The sequence below is a fragment of the Babylonia areolata genome, chromosome 18, assembly GCF_041734735.1.
Source record: "Babylonia areolata isolate BAREFJ2019XMU chromosome 18, ASM4173473v1, whole genome shotgun sequence".
NCBI classification, from domain to species: Eukaryota; Metazoa; Mollusca; class Gastropoda; order Neogastropoda; family Buccinidae; genus Babylonia; species Babylonia areolata.
Genome location: NC_134893.1, coordinates 24,223,558 through 24,235,641, shown reverse-complemented (window position 1 = coordinate 24,235,641; position 12,084 = coordinate 24,223,558). Strand labels below are relative to the sequence as shown.

Sequence of the window (12,084 nt, the reverse complement as noted above, 5' to 3'; positions counted from 1 at the left end):
CAAAAACAAAACAAAACAAACAAAAACAACAACAACAAAACCAACAACAACAACAACAAAAAAAACCCCCAAAAAATAAACCAACTACACTGGTATGGCTACGTAGCAAGATCCAATGGACTTGCTAAAACAATCCTCCAAGGAACTGTTGAGGAAGCGAGGCGATTTACCTACATCATTGCAGACTTCAACACACAACCGACAGGCATGGAGGAATCTGAACAGTTCTTCTTTGCAGCGCTGCAAATCACTCTATACAGAGATAAGAGAACAAGAATAAGAAACCTGAAGGAAAAAAAAAACCATCTGGCACCGACAGCACACTTCAGATCACACCGACAGACAGACGGGGAGAGAGAGACACTTTTTTTTTTTTTTTTTTTTTTCAAAGAAGCGCGTTCACACACACGTCTTGTCTTGTCCTGGCTATGAGAGGAAGCTGCTTTCTTTCTTTCTTTCCTTTCGTTTCTTTCATTCTTTCCTTTCGTTTCTGCCTTCCTTTCTTCCTTTCTTTCTTTCTTTCCTTTGTCATATCCTCTCTTTTCTGTCACTTCACCTTCTTTCTTTGTTTTCTCCCTATCTGGTATTTGTTATTGTTTTTGAGGGCTTGAAGTTTGTCCAGTATGATATAATGATTCGTGTATTGTATTATGTGATATCTCGAGTTCTGTTTTGTTGCATGTTATATCACGATGCATGTACTGTTCTGTCACGTTTGATGTTCGATGTGTGTATTGTCATGTATGGTCTGTAACGATGTATGTATGGTACTGTAACAAATATCGAGACGAAACAGACAGAATATCCAACGAGACAAGATATCCAACGTGAGAGACAGGTTATCCAAATGAAAGAGACATGATATACAAACGAAAGAGATAGAATATCCAAATGAGTCAGAATATCCAAACGAAAGAGACAGGGTATCCAAAGGAAACAGGTAGAATATCCATACGAAACAGACGGAATATCCAAAGGAAAGAGACACAATATCCAAAGGAAAGAGATTGAATATTCAACCGAAAGAGACAGGCTATCCAAACGAGTCAGAATATCCAAACGAAAGAGACAACATATCCAAACAAAACAGACGGAATATCCAAACGAAAAAGACAGACTATCCACACGAAATAGACTGAATGACTAAAAGAAAGAGACAGAACGTCCAAACGAAAGAAACAGAATATCCAAACGAAATATCCGAACGAAAAAGACAGAATATCCATACTAATTAGAATATCCAAACGAAATAGACAGAATATCCAAACAAAAAATGCAGACGATATAGACAGAATATCCAAACGAGAGACAGAACATTCTAACGAGACAGACTATCCAAACGAAATAGACAGACTATCCAAACGAAATAGACAGAATATCCAAACGAGAGACAGAACATTCTAACGAGACAGACTATCCAAACGAAATAGACAGACTATCCAAACGAAATAGACAGAATATCCAAACGAGAGACAGAACATTCTAACGAGACAGACTATGCAAACGAAATAGACAGAATATCCAAACGAAAGAGACAGAATATCCAAACGAAAGAGACAGACTACCCAAACAAAAAAAGTACAACACGAACACAGCCATGTGGCTTCAGCTTTCTGAGGGAAATGGAACAGGTGGAGGAGAGGGGGATCAGCAAACCGGAGTCAACAAATTAACTGGCAGCAAAATGCCGGTTATCACGGCAAATTATAGCACCCCTAAAACTCCCGACACACAATCGATCACTTGCTAAAGGAATGAGAAATTCGAGCACTTTTCCAACCTTGTTTCAGCAATCACAGGCCACGAGTCTAGATTGGACTTGATAATATACCACACGGTGAAAGATAACGCTGTGGACTTCATGACATACCACATGGTGAAATATTACGATGGACTTCATAGCAATGTTGAAAGATTCACGATAAACCACATTGCGAAAGACTAAGTTATGGACTTCATAATAAACCAGATGTTGAAAGATTTCGTCGGGACTTCATAATATGTTCTTTGTCACTGCCTGCCAGTCCATCAATATCATCAGCGAATCGAAGATTATTTCGTGATGGTACGTCCTTCGATATTGATAGTGCCATAGGGACGACCTAAGGTTTGTGTGAAGCATTAACATAGAATGAAATAAACAAAACAAGTAAATGCATCAAAACATAAAGAAGTGAGAGATATGAAAAGTGCAAAAACTGCACAGTGGGAGGGGGAGGTGGGGAAAGTGCAAAATCTGTACAGTGCGAGAGGAGATGGTGAGGGATGGGGAAGTGCAAAATCTGTACAGTGAAAGGAGGGGTGAGGGATGGGGAAGTGCAAAATCTGTACAGTGAAAGGAGGGGTGAGGGATCTGGAAGTGCAAAATCTGCACAGTGAAAGGAGGGGTGAGGGATGGGGAAGTGCAAAATCTGTACAGTGAAAGGAGGGGTGAGGGATGGGTAAGTGCAAAATCTGTAAATCTGTACAGTGAAAGGAGGGGTGAGGGATGGGGAAGTGCAAAATCTACACAGTAAAAGGAGGGGTGAGGGATGATGAAGTGCAAAATCTGCACAGTGAAAGGAGGGGTGACGGATGGGGAAGTGCAAAATCTACACAGTAAAAGGAGGGGTGAGGGATGATGAAGTGCAAAATCTGTACAGTGAAAGGATGGGTGAGGTATGGGGAAGTGCAGAATGCACAGTGAAAGGGGGGGGGGAGGTGAGGGATGGGGAAGTGCAAAATCTGCACAGTGAAAGGGAGGGGTGAGGTATGGGGAAGTGCAAAATCTGCACAGTGAAAGGGGGGGGGAGGTGAGGGATGGGGAAGTGCAAAATCTGCACAGTGAAAGGAGGGGTGAGGGATGGGGAAGTGCAAAATCTGTACAGTACAGTGAAAGGAAGGGTGAGGGATGATGAAGTGCAAAATCTGCACAGTGAAAGGAGGGGTGAGGGATGGGGAAGTGCAAAATCTGCACAGTGAAAGGAGGGGTGGGGGATCGGGAAGTGCAAAATCTGTACAGTGAAAGGAGGGGTGAGGGATGGGGAAGTGCAAAATCTGTACAGTGAAAGGAGGGGTGAGGGATGGGGAAGTGCAAAATCTGCACAGTGAAAGGAGGGGTGAGGGATGGGGAAGTGCAAAATCTGCACAGTGAAAGGGGGGGGGGATGGGGAAGTGCAAAATCTGTACAGTGAAAGGGGGGGGGGGGAGGGATGGGAAAGTGCAAAATCTGCACAGTGAAATGGTGGGGAAGTGCAAAATCTGCACAATAGGAGGGGGAAAAGCTACACAATGGGGAAAAACAGACAAATGCATGTGAATTCTGTCTGTCTGTCTGTCTCTATCTCTGTCCTCTCTGTCTGTCTGTCTGTCTGTCTCTGTCTGTCTGTCTCAGTCCCTCCCTAATGGTGTGCGTGGGAAAACAGCAATCCGGCAGCCATTATCCGATTCCCAATAACCAGGAATTGACCATGGGTGCTGGCCTCGATCTGAACTCGGAGGGATTGCAGTTTTTTTTAGTCTTGATAGGGCATCGTTACTGCACTTTCTCACGCCTCTCGCTCCGTGCATGAAATGACAGCATGCAATAATCATGCAGCACTGAAGGCGGAACAAAAGGAAGGCGAGAAAGGAACCCCCTCAAACCACCCAACATCAGCCCCTCTCCCCGCCACCCCCCCGCAAGAAAAAAACAAAAAACCAACAAAACAACAACAACACAAACCACGAAGGAGTTCTGGTTTTCAAAGGGATGGCTGGAATGGTTTTTATTGAAGGTGTTTTTGGATACCCAGTTTTCAAACAGTTTACTGAAACATATTTTTGGTCAGGTTCTGTCATATCGAGTTTACTGATAGCGCGCGCGCGCGCACACACACACACACACACACACACACACACACACACACACACACACAATTACACGCACGCACACACATTCTCAAACACACATTATCACTCGTGAACTCTCGTACACACTGACGCACGCACGCACACCCATTATAGAAACTAAAGAGCATAACAATGTGTAGATGCAGGTTGGCGCAGGAAGGAAACCCTCCAGCGGCAGTCATCGAAGGTTCTTTTGGAAACCTCGACAAAGGGAAAACCGAGCGTAGTTATTGGCAGAAAAGAATAACTCAGCTATAAAACGCGACTTTTTTTCATGGGTGTTTATAAGCAGAACAGTTGATGTTTTGATGTGACAGACAGACAGACAGACAGACAGACCGGAATCTAACGCGCAACAAGGAACTATAGATAGAATAATAAAACGAAAAGGATTGAGGAGTTGATAATGAATACGTCGAAGAAGAATAAAATAAATGTTAACGAAAGAAAGAAGAAGGCTGAAGTATTAAAAGGAAGGGGGGAAAAAAAAAGAAGAATAACAGCAGTCGCCTTGGCTTTCACTGCTGGAGACGACGTTGAAGGAACGTGGAGAGAAAAGGGGAGAGAAGAAATGAGAGGAAGCAAAGAAGGATAAAGTTGGAAAAAAAGAAAGAAAAAAAAAAGAAAGACGGAAGAAGGAGAGAAGGGGGTAAAAAGACGTTACTTTGAGTCAGGCCTTCTGCCCACGTCAACGGGAACAGGAGGGCAGAAAGGGGTAGCGTATTATAAAACAGTATACAACACGAAAGGAATTAAAAAGAAAAAAAAGAAAAGAAACAAAGAGAGAAAGAAAATACATAGTTAAAAAAAAAAGCAACAAAAGACATTGATGAAAACGTGAACAGAAGAAGAAGAAGAAGAAGAAGAAGAAGAAGAAGAAGAAGAAGAAGAAGAAATTAACAAAAACCAGAGAAACAATAAGGCAATGTAAAAAAAAAAGAAAAAAGAAAAAAAAAGAAAGAAAATAAACAGAAGCAAAGATTATTGGTAATAACAGACTGTTATTGGTTGTGTAATTAAAAAAAAAAGAATGAAATAATAATAATAAACCAACCTGCTGCAAAACAATAGCATGAACGCGTGTATGTTTCGAAAAACAAAATCTGCCGAAGAGACGCTGTAGCCAGAAATAAAAATATGAACCTGGTAGAAAATCAGGACATTATATCATCGCCACAAAGAGAATATAGCTGTGAACCTGGTGGAAAATGAGGACGCTATGTAGCCACAAATAGAACATTTGAACCCGATGGAAAATAAGGACGCTATGCAGACGGAAACAGAATATATGAACCTGGTGGGAAATGAGGACACAATGCAGCCAGATATGTAATATCTGAACATGATGGAAAGTGATGACACTATGTAGCCAGAAATTGAATTTCATTGTGAACATGATGGAAAATGAGGACACTACTAGGGGGAAAAGGGTGCGGGGAGGGGGGTGTAGTCGTGGCCAGAAATGGAATATATGAACCTAAGGGGAAATGAAGTCACTACAATATAAGAACCGGTTGGAAAATGGGGACACTATTGAGAGAAAGAAGAAGGGGAAGATTGGTGACCAGAAATGGAATATATGAACATCATGGAAAATAAGGACACTACATGATCCTGTTGGAAAATGAGGACGCTATTCTGAGAAAGAGGAAGGAGACTGGTGGCCAGAAATTGAATATATGAACCAAATGGAAAATGAGGACATTACTGAGAGAAAGAGGAAGGGGGAGATTGGTGGCCAGAAACGGAATAAATGGACCAAACGGAAAATGAGGACTCTAGATATTATGAACATGTTGGAAAATGAAGACACTATCGCGAGCGAGAGAGGGGGGAGAGTGGGTGCGGGAATTGGGGAGGGGATGTGTGGGGGAGGGGGCGTTAGGGGGGAGAGTAAGAAGGGGAGGGTTGGGAGGGTCATTTGGAACCCAAACGTATTGTGACTGATCCCTGTTTTAGAGGAAGGGGTAAAAGTTGGGCATAGAACCCACGACACACTGATTATGATGATTAAAGTGTTATGGTTGGGCATGAAAATCACAGCACACTGATTGTGTGATGACCGCGGTTTTATAAGAAGTACTTATTACAGCTGGGCATGGTACCCACGACACACTGATTCTGATGACCGCAGTTTTAGAGGGGGTGGGGGTAGGAAGGGGAAGGGGCAGCGGAAAGAGGGATGGGTCATTTGGAACTCATTACACGCTGGTTCTGATGATCTCCAATTTTCCGCTAGCTTATTTCTGTTGTCTGCTGTGATGGGGAAGAAAACAGGAAAACGGAAGATAAAGAGGGGTGGGGGTGTGGGTGGGGTATTGATTGGTGGGTTGTTCCAGTTATGTCCCCTGTTTCTGTGGGGCCGACACAGCGCGGAATGATTACTGAAAGCTCTTCGATTTTTGGGAAACGAAGCGGTCAGATTTTCCGTGGGCAGAATGTTGTCGAAAACAAGGGAATTGTTTGGTTGGGTGTTGTTTTTTTCAGCTCAAGGGCATGATTAGTTTGTTTGTTTGTGGGGAATTATATTCTTTTTCTTAACACAGAAATACGACTAATTTCAAGCAAATTCTACAATTCATATCATTGGAATTCCTGTAATTTAATCAGATAGTTAAACAACATGAGTCCGTGCACACGTGTGTGTGTGTGTGTGTGTGTATGTATGTATGTATGTATGTATGTATGTATGTGTGCGTGTGTATGTGTGTGTGTGTATGTGTGTGTGTGTGTGTGTGTGTGTGTGTGTGTGTGTGTGTGTGTGTGTGTGTGTGTGTGTGTGCGCATGTACGCGCGCGCTCTTTCGTCTAAGACTGGAACTATGGAAGAGATCTCTTGTGAGCAATTATGCACGCACACACGCATTCACACATAGATGCAATTTGGAATGTAGATAACATAATACAGATAATAGATACATACAGACATATAGACTGACGCGAGAGGGAAGGGGAACAACGAGACAGGAGACAGACGAAGACAGCCAAACACAGGCAGGCAAATTGCCGATAAAATGCCGATCTGACTGCTGTGCCCACCTCATTCCACAGGTACATTTCGCAGTGCCCAGATCCCCCGAAAAGGGACACGCACCAAGCGCCCTTCCTACCCCGTCCCCACGCCATCCCCCCACCAACACAACACGCTCACCCTCACAGTGGCGTCAGTCCTGCGACATCCACGGGGAACAGTTCCCACACGTCTTGCCACACCCGTGAGCAGAACGGGCCGGGCACGTCCCCGCCTCCCACCTCCCCTCACTGCTTCACAACAGAACACGCCGGCCCCACTTCCACCCTTCTACCTTCCTCCACCTTTACAGCTGCTGCCTTTACCCCCAGTTCCAGCCAGGACGGAGGCTGTCACATCGACCTTCACACGGACTCTCACACGGACCTTCAGAACGGGAGTTTCGGTCACGTGAATCCCCCACATGGCATGACTCAAACGTCATTGACATCCCCAATCGACCTGGCTGCCCCAGCTACTGCCCTGTCACGACCGTCTCTTCACAACGGGAACTCGGACCGTCCTGACTCAGCGTGCCGGAACGTGGGTCGTTCAGCTGCTGCCCCCAGTCAGCCGTCTCTCCACCCTCGGGAGCCTGACTCCTCTTCATCGGTTCCTTCCAAGGCCGGCCGAGGACCTCGGGGTGGTGGTGGTGGCAAAGGAAGAGGGGCACAGGGTATCTCTAAGGCCAAGATGAAGACGATCAAGTTAACGCTGACGGTGGTGCTGGTCTACATGGTGTGCTGGACGCCGTTCTACGTGGGGCAGCTCTGGGCTGTGTACGATGAGCACGTGCCCTATGACAGTGAGTGGACACAGACACCTGTCTGTCTGTCTGATTTTCTGTCTGTCAGCCTGCCTCTCTGTCTGTCCGCCTATCTGCCATCATGTCTGTTTGGCTGTATATTCCTGTGTGTATATTCCTTGAATCATTATTCCACATGCATTACTGTTTGTTTCTGACAGACATATTCTTCACGCTACTAGTGTTACTGGTGCCCAGTGTTAACATATTCTTCAGGTTGTTGGTGTTTCTGTGTGTTTCGGACAGACATATTCTTCAGGTTGTTGGTGTTTCTGTGTGTTTCTGACAGACATATTCTTCAGGTTGTTGGTGTTTCTGTGTGTTTCTGACAGACATATTCTTCAGGTTGTTGGTGTTTCTGTGTGTTTTCTGACATATATTCTTCAGGTTGCCTGTTTTAATGCTGGCCAGTGTTAACAGCTTTTTCTGTGTGTTTCTGGCAGACAAATTCTTCAGGTTGCTGGTGTTACTGGTGTTATTTTTTGCAAGTGTTAACAGCTGTTTATGTGTGTTTCTGACAGACAATAATATCTCTTCATGTTGCCAGTGTTACTGTTTCTGTGTGTTTCTGACAGACATATTCTTCACGTTGGTGTTGCTGCTGGCCAGTGTCAACAGCTGCACCAACCCTTGGATCTACATGGCCTTCAGCGACACCATCTGGAACTCACTCAGAACCAGAGTCGGCGCCTTGGCCTGCTGCGTCCGCTCCCCACACTGCACGGACCAGTCGCCACGGCACGGCGCCACTTCCACGGCTCACAGCCTGTGCTCGTTCAATTCCTTTAGAACTGTCACTGTTGATGGAGACACCATGGTGTGAGGGGAGAGAGGGAGGGGGTCACTGTTGATGGAGATACCATGGTGTGAGGGAGGATAGGGAGGGGGTCACTGTTGATGGAGACACCATGGTGTGAGGGAGGACAGGGAGGGGGTCACTGTTGATGGAGACACCATGGTGTGAGGGGGGAGAGGGAGGGGGTCACTGTTGATGGAGACACCGTAGTGTGGGGGGGGGGAGAGAGGGAGGGGGTCACTGATGATGGAGATACCATGGTGTGAGGGGAGAAAGGGAGGGGGTCACTGTTGATGGAGATACCATGGTGTGAGGGGGGGAGAGGGAGGGGGTCACTGTTGATGGAGACACCATGGTGTGAGGGGGGGAGAGGGAGGGGGTCACTGTTGATGGAGACACCATGGTGTGAGGGGGGAAAGGGAGGGGGTCACTGTTGATGGAGACACCATGGTGTGAGGGAGGACAGGGAGGGGGTCACTGTTGATGGAGACACCATGGTGTGAGGGAGGATAGGGAGGGGGTCACTGTTGATGGTGTGAGGGAGGATAGGGAGGGGGTCACTGTTGATGGAGGTACCATGGTGTGAGGGAGGATAGGGAGGAGGTCACTGTTGATGGAGACACCATGGTGTGAGGGAGGATAGGGAGGGGGTCACTGTTGATGGAGACACCGTGGTGAGAGGGGGGAGAGGGAGGGCGTCACTGATGATGGAGACACCATGGTGTGAGGGGGGGGGAGGGAGGGGGTCACTGTTGATGGAGACACCATGGTGTGAGGGGAGGGAGGGGGTCACTGTTGATGGAGACACCATGGTGTGAGGGGGGAGAGGGAGGGGGTCACTGTTGATGGAGACACCATGGTGTGAGGGGGGAGAGGGAGGGGGTCACTGTCACTGTTTATGGAGACACCATGGTGTGACGTGGGGTGGGGGGTTGGGGGGGGCGGGGAGGGAGGGGGTCACTGATGATGGAGACACCATGGTGTGAGGGGGAGAGGGAGGGGGTCACTGTCACTGATGATGGAGACACCGTGGTGTGAGGGGGGAGAGGGAGGGGGTCACTGTCACTGTTGATGGAGACACCGTGGTGAGAGGGGGGAGAGGGAGGGGGTCACTGATGATGGAGACACCATGGTGTGTGGGGAGGGAGGGGGTCACTGTTGATGGAGACACCATGGTGTGTGGGGAGGGAGGGGGTCACTGTTGATGGAGACACCATGGTGTGGGGGGGGAGGGAGGGGGTCACTGATGATGGAGACACCATGGTGTGTGGGGAGGGAGGGGGTCACTGTTGATGGAGACACCATGGTGTGAGGGGGGAGAGGGAAGGGATAACTGTCACTGATGATGGAGACACCATGGTGTGGGGGGGGAGGGAAAGGGTCACTGATGATGGAGACACCATGGTGTGAGGGATGATAGGGAGGAGGTCACTGTTGATGGAGACACCATGGTGTGAGGGAGGATAGGGAGGGGGTCACTGTTGATGGAGACACCATGGTGTGAGGGAGGATAGGGAGGGGGTCACTGTTGATGGAGACACCATGGTGTGAGGGAGGACAGGGAGGGGGTCACTGTTGATGGAGACACCATGGTGTGAGGGAGGATAGGGAGGGGGTCACTGTTGATGGAGACACCGTGGTGTGAGGGGGGAGAGGGAGGGGTCACTGTCACTGTTTATGGAGACACCATGGTGTGACGTGGGGTGGGGGTTTGGGGGGGCGGGGAGGGAGGGGGTCACTGATGATGGAGACACCATGGTGTGAGGGGGAGAGGGAGGGGGTCACTGTCACTGATGATGGAGACACCGTGGTGTGTGTGTGTGGGGGGGGTCACTGTCACTGTTGATGGAGACACCGTGGTGTGAGGGGGGGGTCACTGTCACTGTTGATGGAGACACCGTGGTGAGAGGGGGGTCACTGTTGATGGAGACACCGTGGTGTGAGGGGGGGTCACTGTTGATGGAGACACCGTGGTGTGAGGGGGGGTCACTGTTGATGGAGACACCGTGGTGTGAGGGGGGGTCACTGTTGATGGAGACACCGTGGTGTGAGGGGGGGTCACTGTTGATGGAGACACCGTGGTGTGAGGGGGGGTCACTGTTGATGGAGACACCGTGGTGTGAGGGGGGGTCACTGTTGATGGAGACACCATGGTGTGAGGGGGGGTCACTGTTGATGGAGACACCATGGTGTGAGGGGGGGTCACTGTTGATGGAGACACCATGGTGTGAGGGGGGGGTCACTGTTGATGGAGACACCATGGTGTGAGAGGGAGGGGGTCACTGTCACTGTTGATGGAGACACCATGGTGTGAGGGAGGACAGGGAGGGGATCACTGTTGATGGAGACACCGTGGTGAGAGGGGGGATAGGGAGGAGGTCACTGTTGATGGAGACACCATGGTGTGAGGGGGAGAGGGAGGGGGTCACTGTCACTGTTGATGGAGACACCGTGGTGAGAGGGGGGAGAGGGAGGGGGTCACTGATGATGGAGACACCATGGTGTGGGGGAGAAGGGAGGGGGTCACTGTTGAGGGACACACCATGGTGGGGGGGGGAGGGAAGGGTCACTGTTGATGGAGACACCATGGTGTGAGGTGGGGGAAGGAGGTGGTCACTGTTGATAGAGACACAGTGGAGTGATGGCCTAGAGGTAACGCGTCCGCCTTGGAAGCGAGAGAATCTGAGTGCGCTGGTTCGAATCACGGTTCGGCCGCCGATATTTTCTCCCCCTCCACTAGACCTTGAATGGTGGTCTGGACGCTAGTCATTCGGATAAGACGATAAATCTAGGTCCCGTGTGCAGCATGCATTTAGCGCACGTAAAAGAACCCACGGCAACAAAAGGGTTGTTCCTGGCAAAATTCTGTAGAAAAATCCACTTCGATAGGAAAAACAAATAAAACTACACGCAGGAAAAAATACAAAAAAAAAAAAAAAAAAAAATGGGTGGCGCTGTAGTGTAGCGACGCGCTCTCCCTGGGGAGAGCAGCCCGAATTTCACACAGAGAAATCTGTTGTGATAAAAAAGAAATACAAATACAAATACAAATACATTGCTGTGAGGGGAAGGGGTGGGGTGGGGAAGGTGGACACAGGGATGAGTGGGTGTTGATCATCTCTGTCGATTCAGTTTTGAAGTTTTTTGGGGAGGAAAGAGCGTGTCGTGTTGAGTGTGTCGTGTTTTTAATTTTCTTTGGGGTTTCGTGTTTTTAATTCTCTTGAGGGTGTCGTCGTTTTAATTTTCTTAAGTGTCGTGTTTTTAATTTTCTTCGGGGTGACGTGTTTCTTTTTTGTCTTGGGTGTCAGTCCTTCAGATGTATTTTTCTTTTTTTTTCTTTTTTTTTTCACAATCGACATCATATCGTTATTACAGATATTAAAGTTTACGTTGTACATGTATCGAATTTTCTTTTGATTCCAAAGAAACAAAACAAAGGGAAGATAACCACGCACACTTAGAGGAAGGGAAAGAGGAAGAAACTTTTCTTCTTTTTTTTTTTAAACTTGAATTTAAAAAAAATTTTTTTAATTGTCATTGCTACAAAAAAGGAAAGAGGATAAAGATATACAGAGAGAGGGAAAGAGAGCGAGAGAGAGGGAGA

The 12,084-nt window shown here is 47.6% G+C and overlaps 1 protein-coding gene across 1 annotated transcript in view; it reads left to right on the top strand.

Annotated features, from left to right (window-relative positions):
* LOC143292196 (annetocin receptor-like) overlaps positions 1-8,507 on the top strand; it is a 34,559-nt gene extending 26,052 nt beyond the window's left edge. The window contains exons 6-7 of the mRNA XM_076602379.1: positions 6,921-7,684; positions 8,260-8,507. Of these exons, the coding sequence (XP_076458494.1) occupies positions 6,921-7,684; positions 8,260-8,507 (1,012 nt within the window). The remainder of the gene's footprint in view (positions 1-6,920; positions 7,685-8,259) is intronic.
* The last annotated feature ends 3,577 nt before the right edge of the window (positions 8,508-12,084 follow it).